This window comes from Neodiprion virginianus, chromosome 1, assembly GCF_021901495.1.
Source record: "Neodiprion virginianus isolate iyNeoVirg1 chromosome 1, iyNeoVirg1.1, whole genome shotgun sequence".
NCBI classification, from domain to species: domain Eukaryota; kingdom Metazoa; phylum Arthropoda; class Insecta; order Hymenoptera; family Diprionidae; genus Neodiprion; species Neodiprion virginianus.
In genome coordinates, this window is record NC_060877.1 from 7864600 (window position 1) to 7879648 (window position 15049).

General features: G+C 38.3%; 3 protein-coding genes across 3 annotated transcripts; 2 read left to right on the forward strand and 1 right to left on the reverse strand.

Annotated features, from left to right (window-relative positions):
- The first annotated feature begins 808 nt into the window (after window positions 1-808).
- Window positions 809-5262, forward strand: LOC124310138 (isoleucine--tRNA ligase, cytoplasmic). The gene has a single exon (XM_046773831.1). It carries the CDS (start codon window positions 949-951, stop codon window positions 4714-4716), a length of 3768 nt encoding a protein of 1255 aa, XP_046629787.1. The 5' UTR covers window positions 809-948; the 3' UTR covers window positions 4717-5262.
- Window positions 4931-7424, reverse strand: LOC124310144 (transmembrane and ubiquitin-like domain-containing protein 1). Its single transcript, XM_046773845.1, has 4 exons — window positions 7233-7424; window positions 6594-6925; window positions 6194-6506; window positions 4931-6052 (listed from the first exon to the last, which is right to left on the reverse strand). Exons 2-4 carry the CDS (start codon window positions 6895-6897, stop codon window positions 5596-5598), a joined length of 1074 nt encoding a protein of 357 aa, XP_046629801.1. The 5' UTR covers window positions 6898-6925; window positions 7233-7424; the 3' UTR covers window positions 4931-5595.
- A 262-nt stretch (window positions 7425-7686) lies between these two features.
- LOC124310141 (programmed cell death 6-interacting protein) lies at window positions 7687-12768 on the forward strand. Its single transcript, XM_046773838.1, has 15 exons — window positions 7687-7959; window positions 8391-8506; window positions 8645-8772; window positions 8878-9156; window positions 9295-9396; window positions 9569-9791; window positions 9883-10006; window positions 10080-10257; window positions 10376-10537; window positions 10630-10773; window positions 10858-11073; window positions 11209-11358; window positions 11449-11590; window positions 11739-11939; window positions 12261-12768. Exons 1-15 carry the CDS (start codon window positions 7754-7756, stop codon window positions 12368-12370), a joined length of 2481 nt encoding a protein of 826 aa, XP_046629794.1. The 5' UTR covers window positions 7687-7753; the 3' UTR covers window positions 12371-12768.
- The last annotated feature ends 2281 nt before the right edge of the window (window positions 12769-15049 follow it).

The following is a 15049-nucleotide window of genomic DNA, read 5'->3' on the forward strand; positions in this document are numbered from 1 at the left end:
TGAATCTTGAACTGATACCGAGAACACGTTATTTCGCTCCGATTGCTTGGAAACGACTGATGCACGGCGTGGCGCTCAGAAGAGATTTAACTGTTCTCTGAACGATGGAAGATAATAATTCGCGCGCCCTCTCTGTGGCTCTTCCCATGGAGTGGGGGTAGCTGCACATACCTGCCTAGGCTCTTCATCCCCCCTCTTGTAGCCCACACTTCATGGGTAGAGCGACAGAGAGAGCGCGAGAATTATTATCTGCTGTCCTTTAGAGAACCGACTCGATTCCGTTCATAGGACAATTAAACCATTGCTTACGCTCTATTTTACATATCTATGGTTTCAACTGCCGGGTGAAAACACCACGTAAGCTACGCGCAACGAGATCAAATGTTTAGAGCATCGCCAATATTGCCATAACATGCGACGTTAGACGAAGTATGAATTCTCCGACCACTTACGAATATTTCTTGAACGGGATTTTCTTAACTTTTCAATTTCACTATGACGACGGTATGTTACCAACGTTCTGCACGCGGTAGCTTTTAGTTATAAGACCTTTTTTTACCGATGTGCTCAGCTGCTTGGTTGATAATGCGTGAAACTGCTAATACCAACAAACTCGTATCATCAGGCTAGAACACTAGAACAGTGATTGTGAGAATATAACCATAGTATAACCTAAAAATAATTTGCAACTTCTGCTGATGAGAGAAGCACGTTGCGTTGAGGTCGTTTGAACAGCCGGTGCGAAACCTTTTATTTATTTAAACTAAAATCGGTTTTTTGCTGACTATTGCATAGAGTATTTGCACAGAGTCGTGAAGGAAGATGTGTGAATTCACACGTGAATAGTTTTCTGCTGCTGATACAATAATATCAAATTAATCTAATACGGCTGCGAAGTAGCAGGTTGCATCATTCGTTTATCACAAAGTATCTAATTGTAACACTGCAATGACGGAAAAACTACCAGATACAATAAACTTTCCCAAAGAGGAAGAAGTCATCCTCGAGTTATGGAAAAAATTGGACGTATTTAATACTTGTTTAAAACAGTCGAAAGGCAAACCTAGATATTCCTTCTTTGATGGGCCACCCTTTGCTACTGGTATGCCACATTATGGTCACTTATTAGCAGGGTCAATAAAGGACATAGTCACGAGGTATGCACATCAGCGTGGGTTTCACGTTGAGCGAAGATTTGGCTGGGACACACATGGCTTACCGGTAGAGTTCGAAGTCGACAAAGTGCTTGGGATCAAGGGCCCCGATGATGTAGCCAAGATGGGGATAGCCAACTATAACAAAGAATGTAGAAGCATTGTAATGCGCTATGCGTCTGAGTGGGAAACTATTGTTGGAAGGATTGGACGATGGATCGATTTTAAGAATGACTACAAAACTCTTTATCCTTGGTATATGGAATCCATATGGTGGATCTTTAAGGAATTATTCAACAAAGGTCTCGTATATCAAGGTGTAAAAGTAATGCCCTTCTCTACCGGATGTAATACTCCATTATCCAATTTTGAATCTGGTCAGAACTACAAAGACATCGCCGATCCTTCGGTAGTAATCGCTTTTCCACTGCTCGACGAACCTGGAATATCTATTTTGGCTTGGACGACAACCCCGTGGACTCTTCCCAGTAACCTGGCATTATGTTGCAATCCGAATTTTGAGTATGTCGAGGCGAAAGACTTGACTACGAATAAAATTTACATCATACTTGAGTCAAGTTTGAACCTTATATACAAATCTAAAGCTCAGTATGCATTAGTTGGTAAGAGGAAGGGCACTGACCTTAAAGGTAAACGCTATGAGCCACCATTTAACTACTTTTGCGATCTGAGGGAAAAAGGAGCCTTCGTGGTATTAAACGACACTTACGTAACCGCTGAAACTGGTACTGGAATTGTTCATCAAGCACCATACTTCGGAGAGGATGATTATCGCTGCTGTTTGGCAGCAGGAATAATAACTCGTGATCAGTCTGTTGTCTGCCCTGTTGATAACTGCGGTAATTTTACAGAGCCAGTAAGTGACTTTTTGGGTCAGTATGTCAAGACTGCTGATAAAAATATCATAAAGCATCTGCAAGGAAAAGGAAAACTTGTTCATAGTGGAACCAGCAAACACAAATATCCCTACTGTTGGAGGTCTGATACTCCGTTGATCTACAAAGCAGTTCCATCTTGGTTTATTAGGGTTGAACAATTCAAAGACAAGCTAATAACCGCAAACTCTGAAACTTATTGGGTGCCTGAATATGTTAAAGACAAACGTTTCGGTAATTGGCTTCGAGATGCTAGGGACTGGGCTATCAGTAGAAATCGTTACTGGGGTAATCCCATACCGCTCTGGGTGTCCGAGGACAAAATGGAAATTGTGTGTGTTGGAAGTATTGCAGAATTAGAGCAGTTGACTGGATCCAAGATTGAAGATATTCACAGAGAAAGTATAGACCATCTGACCATTCCTTCTAAGCGTCCTGGGCATCCTCCTCTTAAACGTGTCACGGAAGTATTTGACTGTTGGTTTGAATCTGGATCCATGCCTTATGCTCAAATGCATTACCCTTTTGAACGAGTCAAAGACTTTGAAGATAGTTTCCCAGCTGATTTCATCGCCGAAGGTATCGATCAAACTCGTGGTTGGTTTTACACCTTGCTGGTAATTTCTACAGCATTATTTGGAAAGGCACCGTTCAAAAATCTAGTTGCTAATGGTCTGGTCCTTGCTGCCGATGGTCAGAAGATGTCAAAACGAAAGCAGAATTATCCAGATCCAAAAGAAGTACTTAATAAATTTGGGGCTGATGCTCTAAGGTTGTACTTGATCAACTCCCCAGTAGTCAGGGCTGAAAATTTGCGCTTCAAAGAAGAAGGTGTGCGAGACATTATAAAAGACGTATTTTTGCCATGGTATAACGCATTTAGATTTTTGATGCAAAATGTTGAGAGATTTGAACGTGAAGAAAAACTACCATTTAATTACAATGAAACCAAGAAGATTTCTGACTCGTCGGACAATATAATGGATAGATGGCTCACCTCTTTTACTCAGTCATTGCTGCAATTTCTAAAAGAAGAAATGCAAGCTTATAGACTTTACACTGTCGTACCTCGACTGATAAAATTTATAGATAATCTAACCAATTGGTACGTAAGAATGAACAGAAAACGAATAAAAGGTGATGGAGGAACAAGAGATTGTGAACAAGCGCTGAACACGTTATTCTCTGTTCTCTATACAATGGTGAGAATAAATGCACCATTTACACCATTTTTAACTGAATTCATGTTCCAACGACTGTCCAAGTTAATTGTAGCAACCAAAAGCAACATGGACAGTGTTCACTACCAAATGATTCCTGATCCAAACATAGCTCTTATTGACGAAACTATCGAAAAAGCAGTTTCTCACATGCAAACAGTAATTGAGCTCGGAAGAGTTGCTAGAGACAGAAAAACTATTCCTGTAAAATATCCATTGCCAGGAATTGTGGTAATCCATCGAGACCCCAAAGTTTTAGAAGATATCAATTCACTCAAAACATATATACTTGAAGAATTGAACATAAGGGAGCTCACTACTACAACCGACAAAGAAAAATATGGCGTTATATTACGTGCTGAGCCAGATCATAAAACGCTTGGCGCTAGACTGAAGGGCGACTTCAAATCTATAATGCAAGCTATCAAGCAACTATCGGATGAAGATCTACAAAAATTTGTTGCAACAAAAAAAATTGAAGTACAAGGTCACGAATTAGGGCCTGAAGATATTCGGCTTATGTTTAGCTTCACCGGTCCAGCAGCTGAAAAATTTTCTGAACAATACGAAGCACACAGTGAAGGAGATATCCTGATTCTTCTGGATGTTACTCCAGATGAAACAATGCAGCACGAAGGGGTTGCACGTGAAATAATAAACCGTGTACAGAAACTAAGGAAGAAAGCACAGCTTGTACCATCTGATGAGGCTATTGTGTATTACGAGATTGAGGACCTTAGTAGCAACTTGGCTGCAGTGGCTGTTAGCTATAAATCGTTCATAGAAGGAATTACAAAAACGCCTCAGAAAAATATCGCAGAGATGTCTCCTGACGATGATATTATTATACAAGAAGAACAAAAAGTTAAGGGGGTCAATCTTAAACTTGTTTTAACAAAAGTTAAACCATCCGATTCTACCGAAATCAGACTACATCTCAACGACTCCCAAGTAGAACCATTCTCTAAATGGGTAAATTTAAAACTCGTTAATCTTAAACCAAGATTTGGGGCCACTAATTCGGTAGCCACCATATTGTTAGAAAATTTTACCGGAGGTGTCAGCATATCGTATAATCAACTGAATTCTGAGATCGAGAAAATATTTGGTATATATGGCTGTCACTACGATTTGTATTCTGATGGAAAACTAGTTACTGAGTCAACACCAATCACGTCGCTACACACGCAGACAATATTAATTGTTCCAGCTGGTACATGTCCGTCCATATCAAATGTAAACAACAAATTACCTGTTTGTCACTTTGTCAATGTAAAATCGAAATCCCAAAAGGGTGTCATCCTACTTGAAAATCCTGTAGGAAATTTTGCCTTGGACAATAGTGCTTTGCATCAAAGATTATTAGTGTTTGGAAATGTTAATTTTTCTAATGTACCAGCAGATAATATTTTTAAACTCAATGGGACAACATTAGAAGCCAAATAATAATGTATTCGATTTTCGTCGTTTCTCTTCTTTTTGTTTTGCTACTTGAATTCAGGTAACAAAGTTTTGAAAAACGATTTTATGCTAATACTTGATTGTGGCTCAATCTTTTACTGGAATAAGAAAACGCCAGGTGACAATTAGTAGTTCTTTGATTGCGTATGTATGTAAATTATAGGAATTATTTTATAAATAAAATTGAGATTTATATTAATTATTAGTCAATTTGACAATTTGATTCTTTAACCTCTGGTTTATTCTTCCTACATTTTAAAAATAAAGATAACGTTCGGAAAATATAACAAACAAGTTAAGTTTAACATAAGCTCATCACGGGTGGCAATAATTTATAAAATAACTCAAACTGCATTCTGTACGCATGTAACATGGTAACTGAAATATAAACCTGCTATTTCAATGTAACAACGATGGTTTTTTTTTTACATTCTATATACACGGCAAAGTTTAGAATTTGCGTATCATTTAAATTAAACAAGAATTAATTCATAGCAAATTTAATGCCAACAGTTTTTCATCACCTATATTTTACAAAAAAAAAAAATATATATATATATATATTCAAAATTGAAAAGTAGTACGTGGTAGAAAAATTTACACAAGAATTTTCTTTTCCGAAATATTCTCTCCTCTTCCTGATATTTGTAAGGTAACAGTATACTTTCCGGACTCTTGTTATGCAACGGTCAATGTCTGAAAATTGAAAACAGACTTCCTCCTTACTTAATGTAAAGACATTGCGTTTATTCCGAGACAAAATGTTCAAGATTTCACGTGATCAAGTCACTTTATCCGCAGTAACTGTGTTTTAAATATTTCATATAACATTGTCCAGTTTTTCCAAAATGATTAAGGTCCTTTTTATTCAATGTTTCTAATGCTATCTTGATCAGGGAAAAAATGGCCGAAAAGTGCAACGGTAAACATAGCGGTGAGCGCGTATAGTGCGAGAGTAGTAGTTGCCGTGAATAACTGAGCATAATGGTATCGTGAATACCAAGCGAGACCCAAAATTACTGTCAAAATGCTAACTAAAAGTCTACTAAGATCCCAGTCGTGCCGTCCTCCTGCAAGACCTGCACTTGCTGGCAAGTCTTGGAATGATTGAGGGTTAAAGTACAGTGGCGAAGCATTGTCTGATGTGCCTGACTGAACTGCAGGCGTAGGATTTGGTCGTGGTTGATGTACCAAACAATGAACAACACAATTATGGTACAAACCGCACCTCTTCAGGGTTCTAGTATCAGGTTGAAGTACCTGACCATTGAATACCAAACGAACTAGTTTCTGAGCAGCAAGTTCTACCTCAAAATGTTTCCTGCAAACAACAAAAGTCACAAATAGAATTTTTTTTTACAGGATAAGAGATACCAACTAGAATGACCAAAACATCTTTGTTATTTAGCATAAGGCACATCCGTGTTACGGATTTATGATAAAAATGGAGTGCCCTGATCACCTTTTAAAATCACCCAATAATTCCTCTGGACTTCCTTTAACTACTTTTTGATCGTCGTTGATAAACTTTAGTTTTATAGTTATTTGGGTAGCTTCATCAACCACAGGCTCAGCACCGGCACCTAAATGCTCGGTTGTGATAGTAGCCGCAGATTCAGGTACATCAGTTGATTCCGTAGCAGTATCGATCTTGACTATTCTCTGTCGTAATCCGGAATCATCGTTATTGAAAGTGTCCATAGCTTGGATCAGCACTTCTTCGGACGAGGCAGCCGCAACAGATGAGTTTGTTTCGTTTTGTTCTTCAGCAGGAGCTGCAGAATTGCAATGGAATGTGATTAACAGTGAATAAATTGAGAAATCGATTAAAATGAGTAAGAAATTCGTCGCACTAGCTCTACCTGGGACTGCGGATGATGTTGGACATTGCGGATCTACCGTATCGGTCACAGTTTCAATTGCATGTTCTATAGCTTCGGGTGTGGGCTCAAGATTTTGGATTCGACTTGTAGAGTTTGTAATCTGACTACTCGCCCTAAGTTCTGCAATACGAGTACGTGTGCGATGTTGCAATATCAACACTGTACGTATAAGTGGCTGATCGGCTATACTTGTAGAACACCATGCCAGCCATCCAACTAACAGTACGCTGACTATTATGAAGAAATCGGTCACTTCGTCACCAACACCGTCAATTAACGTCATATTTGTTGAAGTGAGGATATTAATTAATCTGGGAACATGTAGAAAAAAAAGATAGAATATAAAGAAATGAAGGTTATAAGATGATGTCAATATTTTCAATTTATTCACTACTTTGATTCGCGGTACTGAAAACTGTTTTCAAGTAAAGTACATGCGCGGTTTTAGAGTTGATTTTTAATCATCGTTACGCACATAATTATTATACACAATTGTGAAATATCTATGGTTATTGGTTAATTTTATGTATATGAAATCAGTGAGTCATATTGTCCGATAATAACAAATATGTAGTGGATGATTTCGTGATTGTATGTTGAATTTGATAATTTCCTGACCTGGGTCGAATATTATTGAAAATACACTCGATATCATCAAATCTTCATCCAAATTGCAAGAAAATAAACATAAATGTAAAACAACCCTGTGGTTAATAGACTGCTTTTTAATTTCGATCTGGGATATGAGGTAAATATTTTGCGAATTACGTTACAGGTCCCAGGGACGTGACACTCCACGGGCATACTAGTAATTAATGAATCAGTATCGTAGACGGAAGGTGGGGTTTCCTTCACCTTATCCCGATTAAACGATCGTTGAGAATCGAAACTGTGTTCAATTGTGGGGGATCCCGTGCTAAATATAAAGTAAGAAAAACTAGCCGACACGTCTCCCTTTCTCATAGTACTTGAGAATTCATTTTGTTATCATACTTCATTATTTCAGTACGGACTAATTCTCTAAGGGTACCTATATTTAGGGGTACGGTCCTGTGATCTCGAGCTCTAACTGTCATCGCGCCACTGGCGTCGGATCCTAGTAGTCATCATTTTACACCACTTTACCAGTGAACGTCAAAATGGCAGACCTGATAGCCGTTCCCCTAAAGAAACCGTCAGATGTTGACATTGTTAAACCGTTGACAAATGTGATTAAATCAACGTATAACTCTGCTGACAACCAGAAAGATTATACTGAATCTATAAATGAGTTTAACAAACTTCGTAATAACGCATTGTGGCGTGCCTTTGAGAAGTACGAAAGCTCTTTGGAGGTTATTTACAGGTATGACTCATTCATCTATCAATTATTATCATTTTTTCTTCATCACACATTCCGCTTGAAATTATACGTACTTATTCGTGATATGAAATGATTCAAGCTTTCTATTCGCTCAATTTTGTTGCTCGTTTGATCGTGCCACGTCTTAAATAAATATTTGTAACATATAACTACACCCTTGTTACACCCAATGTCCAGTTTCAATTGACTAATGAACATGATTTGCAGTAGTTAGGTAAACACAGTAATCTTTAACACATTTCAGTCAAATATTGGCTTTGGATACTTGGCTCTCACTTGTCCGTATTATCTTGAGAAACATATTGTACGCAATAGCAGAATCTGAGGCAAAATTCTTATGTTTGTTTGGAATAGTTGTGTACACAATGAAAAGTATGTACATTTTTTACACAAAAATAATCTCTGTTTCGCAGTTACTATGATCAACTCAATGCTCTGGAAGCAAAGATTCCAGCACATGAGCTTCAAATACCATTCAAATGGAAGGATGCCTTTGATAGGACAATATTTGGTGGAAAACTGAGTTTGAGTAAGCAGATTGGCTCTATCCTGTGATACTCACTTGTGGAAGTCTTTCAATTTTCAGTTTAATTAAGAAGCAAAATAATCTACATGACATATACTTTATTATGGAACATTAACATTAATTCCAACTGTTTTTTTCTAGCAATCAGCTCATTGGCATATGAAAAAGTATGCGTTCTTTTTAATATTGCTGCCCTGCAAAGCGCAGTTGGGGCTACACAGTCTCTTGATAGTGATGAAGGCCTCAAGCTCGCTGCGAAGCTCTTTCAGGTTCATATTCACTTATATTTTTAATGAGATATTGACTATGCATTGATGTTTTCATTGCATAAATATCGAGTCTAGATGATTAATTGATGGTTTTTAATCCTTCAGCAATCTGCTGGTATATTCAACTATCTGAAAGGTAATGTGATGCTTGCCATTCAGCAAGAGCCAACTCCTGATATAAGTCCTGATACCCTCGGCGCATTATCTTCACTGATGCTAGCTCAAGCACAAGAAATATTTGTACACAAAGCAATTCACGATTCTATGAAGGATGGTATTATTGCTAAGCTTGCTGCGCAGGCAGAAGATCTATACGCCGAAGCTTTGAAATTATTTCAAAAAGAGATCTTCCGTGCTTTCTGGGACAAAGAATGGGTTCCATTGGTACGTTTCATAAACTATATTTGATTTAAATAATCAATTGTATTTGTGACTTTTGAGGTGCTCCAAAAGAATGCCACATTATATTTACCCTATAAAAATGATACTCTGATTAATTACCAATATAAAATGCTACTTTAGATTGCAGGAAAGCAAGCTGGATATCGAGCAATGGCTGAATTGTATCAAAGTTTTGTATGCAAGACAAACAAAAGCATTGGAGAAGAAATTGCTAGATTGGAGGTAGGTTAATATTATCAATCCAATTTTGTGAGATATTTTCTCTTCATTCCATTTTATGTACCTACATCATTAATTTAAAATTAATTTCTATATTTACATCTGGATAACTTTTACTATTCAGTAAAACTTGAACGGTAAATCGATTTAATGCCAGTTTTATGTTTTGTTCTAGCACGCAGTCGAATTGTTCAAGTCTGCTCAACAGCGATCTAATAAACCCAATTTGTTTCAAGATTATGCCAATAAGGCGCAAAGAAATTTAACTGAAGCAAAGAAAGACAATGATTTTATCTATCACGAACGTATTCCCGATGTCAAGATGCTAAATCCCATTGGAAAGGCTAGTGTAGCTAAGATACTTCCACCTTCTGAAACATTCAGCTCTAATTTCCACGGTACGATAGTGAAGATAATGTATATTTTTATACTGAATAAAATCATTTTTTATTTATATTTAAAAATTATGGAATCTTCATATTCTGATAGATTTGTTCGCGGAACTGTTGCCTGTGAGTGTGCATCATGCATTGTCATCCTATGAGTCGCGTCGCAATGAAGTAGTGAACAGTGAGATTTCCAAGCTACGAGAATCAACTCAGATGTTGAATAGGTAAAGTTATTTTCATGGAATCAAATTTCACAGATAAAAATATGCGAATGTGTCTATTGTCCTCTATTTTCAGCGTTTTAGCCAGTCTAAATTTGCCAGCTGCTATCGAAGACACAAGTGGCACAGAATTGCCTCAATCTTTACTGGACAAGGCAGCTTATGTGAGGAATGCTGGTGGAGTCCAAGCTATCGAAGCAACAATGAATGAACTTCCAGAGCTCCTGCAAAGAAACAAGGACATCTTGGACGAGGTAATCACTGAGTCAATGAAATTATTTGCCATGATCTATTGAATGTTCTTTGTTCCCTGCACTTTAAAATCTGAATTTCCATACAATTTTATCCACTCAATTCTCCACTAATTTTCAGTCTGAAAGAATGCTGAAAGAAGAAAAGGATTCTGACGACCAGCTCCGGGAACAATTCAAAGAACGATGGACTAGAATACCGAGTGCAAGTCTCACCGAACAATTTACAGTCAATGCTCGGAAATATCGTGAGATCATCAATAATGCTGTTACTGCTGACAAGGTACAAACACTAAGTGTTGGTGATTTGATATAATAAGAATCCTTTATCCGTGGCTTTCAAACTTGAACTATTAACGTTTCATCCCTTAAAAGGTTGTCCGACAAAGATTTGAATCATTTCGTTCAGGAATGGAGACTCTCAGTAAGGATCCAAGTGAATTGTTAAACACTGTACCAGCTGGCTCTGCTCTCCAAGAAAGTGGGGCTGTTTCTCAACTAAGAAAATTAATGGAGGATGTAAGTTGATTTGTGCTTAAGTTTGGCCAGAGGCATTTTGATATTATTGTACATATCTATAATTATGGAAATAATGTTGTCTAGGTTGAGACATTGAAGGCTGAGCGAGATGCAATTGAAAGCGAATTAAAGTCAGCTGCAACCGATATGAAATCAGTATTCTTGTCAGCATTATCTCAGGATGGCGCTATTGATGAACCAAACATGTCTGTAGAACACATTGGTCAAGTTTATGGCCCATTACAAAAGCAAGTTCGAGATAGTCTGGCTCGACAAGAATCCCTAGTAGCTGACATTCAGGTGAGGCTGTAGCAAATTTTCTATTTCTATTTAAGTATTAGACAACAAGCTGATATTGTAATATTAATTTGATTTATTAATTATTATGTCTCTCCGAGATTGGAAGATTTACACAAAATCTTTGTAAACTTGCAGGCACGTCATGCTGCATTTATAAATGAGCATTCTGGTGCCGGTAGTACACGTGAAGCAATGTTGTGTCAGTTGGCATCTGCATACGATGCTTTCAAAGAGCTTGAGAACAACCTGAGGGAAGGAGCTAAATTTTACAATGATCTTACACAGGTTAATAACTTTGTTGTGTATTCAAAATACCGGTTTCTTTGCATATGTACACACCTATTAATTTTTTTATTTTCTTGTAACTCTCGATAGTTGCTGGTGGTTTTCCAAAACAAAATATCTGACTTCTGCTTTGCCCGCAAAACCGAGAAGGAGGAATTAATGAAGGATTTAACCACAAATCTAAGTCACACAGGTCCGGCAACAACACCAACGATCCCATCTCATCACGGAGGTAACTTTTATACATACGTTTAACCAGTATGATTATGCACTAGTGGCATATTACAATTAGACCAACAATATAAGTTATAGGCAACAAACGAATCTGTTACTACTTGGATAAAAATAAACTATTCATATGACTGCGACTTAATTTCCAGGCAACACACCCCAATCACAGTCACAATCCAATATTCAAGGCGGATCTCAATTGCCATATCCCACAATGCAATATCAAGGTGGAATGCCCGTGCCTTACGGTGCTAGTGCAGCTACTCCCTACCCAACATATGTGCCTCCACCAATGCCAGCAGGCTATAACGGATTATACAACTATGCAACAATGCCTTATCCAACACAAGGTAGTAACTCTTATACAATAATACGACTCATAGCAAGTCACTATCATTTTCAGTCGTAATTGCAATGTACAATTACATTTGAATATCGGTAATTTTTTCAAATCGAATCACAATATTTTGTTTACTGCTCTCAAAAGTTTCCGATCAGCAATTTCGTGGGTATTGATAGGTTTACTGGCTGAATATTGCAATGTCCATAGCTGTGATAAATGTTGTTTTCTCTCGATTATTTGGAATTTTTCGGTCAGAAAAAAATAATATCGTGCAATAGATGAAAGCAAACGCTTTGTATGGTTTATTGATTAAATACATGGATTACAGGTGGATATAACCCGTATCAACCACAACCACACGCACCCCAAGCACCTTATGGTGGCTATGCAACTCTACCCAGATACGGTGGGTCAAATCCTCCGCCAAAGCCATGGTGAATAAATTGCCCAGTTTCAATGAAAGATTGAGCAACATTTTAATGTTATATGAGGATTTTAGACCTATTAACTTCAATTTTAATTAAAAAATGCTTGATTCTGAGGCTGTGTAACGTTTTGTTGTCACTAAGAGGTTACATCTACATCAAATTTTTAAAGACATTTTCACGATTTGAACTGCAAAGATTTAACTAATGTGTAAAAACATTATGTTATGTGTATTCTCTACATCAGTTATCGGAGCAGTGATGGAGTAGCCTTAAGAAGAACCAGGCTGTAATAATTTCGCATTATGGTTATGTAAGGTTTAATAAGCGTAAGAATCATGTCTTAATGCTACATTTATTTTTGTTATTCAAATTATCTAGTTACTAATATATGAAATATCACAATGTAAACTGTGTATTATGTTCAAGTCACCTATCTCACTGCAGGTTGTCCATTAAATACGACTTGTCCTACGATTCGTCCTTCTCGATTGAGCAATTCTTGGCAATTTTTTATTCAAAAGTGGCAAAGTTATTGATCATCGAAGGAATAACTTTGAGATAATTTGCGTTTGTTAAACTCCCACATTCACATACTCCTTTGCACATCACCATATTTGGTAGATTATTCGATACGCGTGCTTTAAATGTGGTATTCTCTGTAATGAATATTCCGATCAAATGATTCTTCGATATTCTCTGTCTTTCTCATCGTACATGTGAAAAAATCGGTTCGTTGGGGTCAAACAGAAAATGATATAACCAGTAGAATTGCACACTTTCAAAATACATGTATTCAAAAGATTGCGCGATCGTTGATTATTTGTGGTTGGTATCTAAGGTTTATTAGAAACAGTGAAATTACGATTGCAAACAATAGCAGTGATTCAATTACAATCGCTCACCGGATAGACTAATTACAGAGAGTTTACGCACCTCAAACATTTGCTCATGTTCGGCACCAATCGTCCACATTTCACTTAATATTGAGAATAATTACCATGATGTAAACCGGACCATTACAAATGCTCTAATTCAATCATGCAATACCCTCAGAAAGAACAACACAAGTTAAAAGCCTTAAAGTATAAGCACATGCGTTCCTGCCAAGCTGCTGTACGCGACTGATGTCAATTGACGCCGAGCCGAGTTGTGACGCCCCGACGCTCGCTCGCAAATTCAATCGCGTTCAAGCGTTTGGAACGAGCTCTTGCAATCAGAAAATATGTGTCCCTATGGATCCAGCGGACTGATGTGGTTCAGTTTGGATGCTGGCAAGCGTAAAGCATAAATCAAATAACACAACTCGTGCAACACCTGTTCCTCAACTTTAAACTGCCAATTTATGCATTGTATGACGTATACAGGGGCTCTAGTTAAGTGTTTCATCTGAAACACAGATGACCGAGATTCATAAAGACTGATAACCGTAACGTCGAAGCGGAAATGATATTTCTAGCTCTACGGACACAATCTTGCTACATTGGTGACACGGCTCTCATCATAGCTGAAGCAACAGTTTTCGTTGTTGTGGGTGGTTGCCGGTTTTGTTAAGTATGAGTTGAAGTGTGAAAGATATAAGGGTTGAACGCGTGTAAACGAAAGATTGACATGACGACGTACCCTATGATTCGAGAAATTGAATAACGAGAATCTGATGTTAGAGTCTAGTGGTTCTCGCTACATCCTTTCCCACTTCTTCACAGATGGTGGCTTCTGTGAGACCGAGTCTCGGGTTCGAGCGCCTCGGCAGGTGTACTTCGTCCGGCCCTCTGCCGGTTTGCGATAATCGACCTTAGACTTAAATTCAGTCTCTTTGCAGTCGTGACTATCCATAACAATCCAGGACTCTCTGAACCTCTTTCTGTATTTTCGACACGGACTCCGTCTACCGGATGCGATTGATCAACTTCTCGCATTTCAGTATTGAACGTGTAGTTGATGTACCCAGGTCTCTGCCGAACGTATGGGCTCATGGGCCGTGCCGTATAGTGCCTGACGATAAGAGGGGCTAGCGCGGCTCGCACTTGCAAAGATGAACCCATCCTATATCTGCTCTAGTCGGCGCTTGAGCTGCAAATCCTAGCTGCAAATGCCCACTCGCTTCTACGCCGCTCAGGGATCCGCGCTCGATGCGCGTATTCGCTGCTGCACATGCGCATCACACACCCGCCATCCGCTACCCTCAGACGCGAGTACGGTGCAGCAGCTGGCTTTTGATGTGCGTGTACTGTCCTCCAGCCGTCTTTTCCTCAGGAGGATACTGAGATCGCATCACCCGGCGCCTGGCTAGCTTTTGACATGCGTATTATATACAGTTCCCCAGCTGTCTCTTCCTCAGGGAGATGCTGAGACCGCACCACCCAACATCTGGTTTGCTCTTGAGTCACATTGATATCACCAAAGTATAATTGCAATCACTTATATCCAACACTGAATGATATCTATAGTTAGTGCAATTTTTATCTCACCTACTTTTTTCAGTTGGAGTCTTAGCTGTAATGTTATAATGTGGCATTCGAGCAACTTGCATTCGTTAATCAGATTTGCGTGGCCTAATATGATGAATCAATCTTGTCGTGATTGTTTTCCATGTCGATGAACTTCTAAAATAACGAAATCGCTAACAAACCACTGAAGATATAGAACGTAATGAGTCATAAAACTTGTCTAAAGCCCAAACACTGATGAA

Bases quoted from the DNA above. Each gene is read 5' to 3' on its own strand.
- LOC124310138 (XM_046773831.1), top strand. From the start codon at position 949: ATGACGGAAAAACTACCAGATACAATAAACTTTCCCAAAGAGGAAGAA.
- LOC124310144 (XM_046773845.1), bottom strand. From the start codon at position 6,897: ATGACGTTAATTGACGGTGTTGGTGACGAAGTGACCGATTTCTTCATA. The intron at 6,507-6,593 runs GTAGAGCTAGTG...GCAATTCTGCAG, and splicing joins AACATCATCCGCAGTCCCAG to CTCCTGCTGAAGAACAAAAC. The intron at 6,053-6,193 runs GTGATCAGGGCA...TGTTGTTTGCAG, and splicing joins TTATTGGGTGATTTTAAAAG to GAAACATTTTGAGGTAGAAC.
- LOC124310141 (XM_046773838.1), top strand. From the start codon at position 7,754: ATGGCAGACCTGATAGCCGTTCCCCTAAAGAAACCGTCAGATGTTGAC. The intron at 10,538-10,629 runs GTACAAACACTA...ATCCCTTAAAAG, and splicing joins ATGCTGTTACTGCTGACAAG to GTTGTCCGACAAAGATTTGA. The intron at 11,591-11,738 runs GTAACTTTTATA...CTTAATTTCCAG, and splicing joins GATCCCATCTCATCACGGAG to GCAACACACCCCAATCACAG.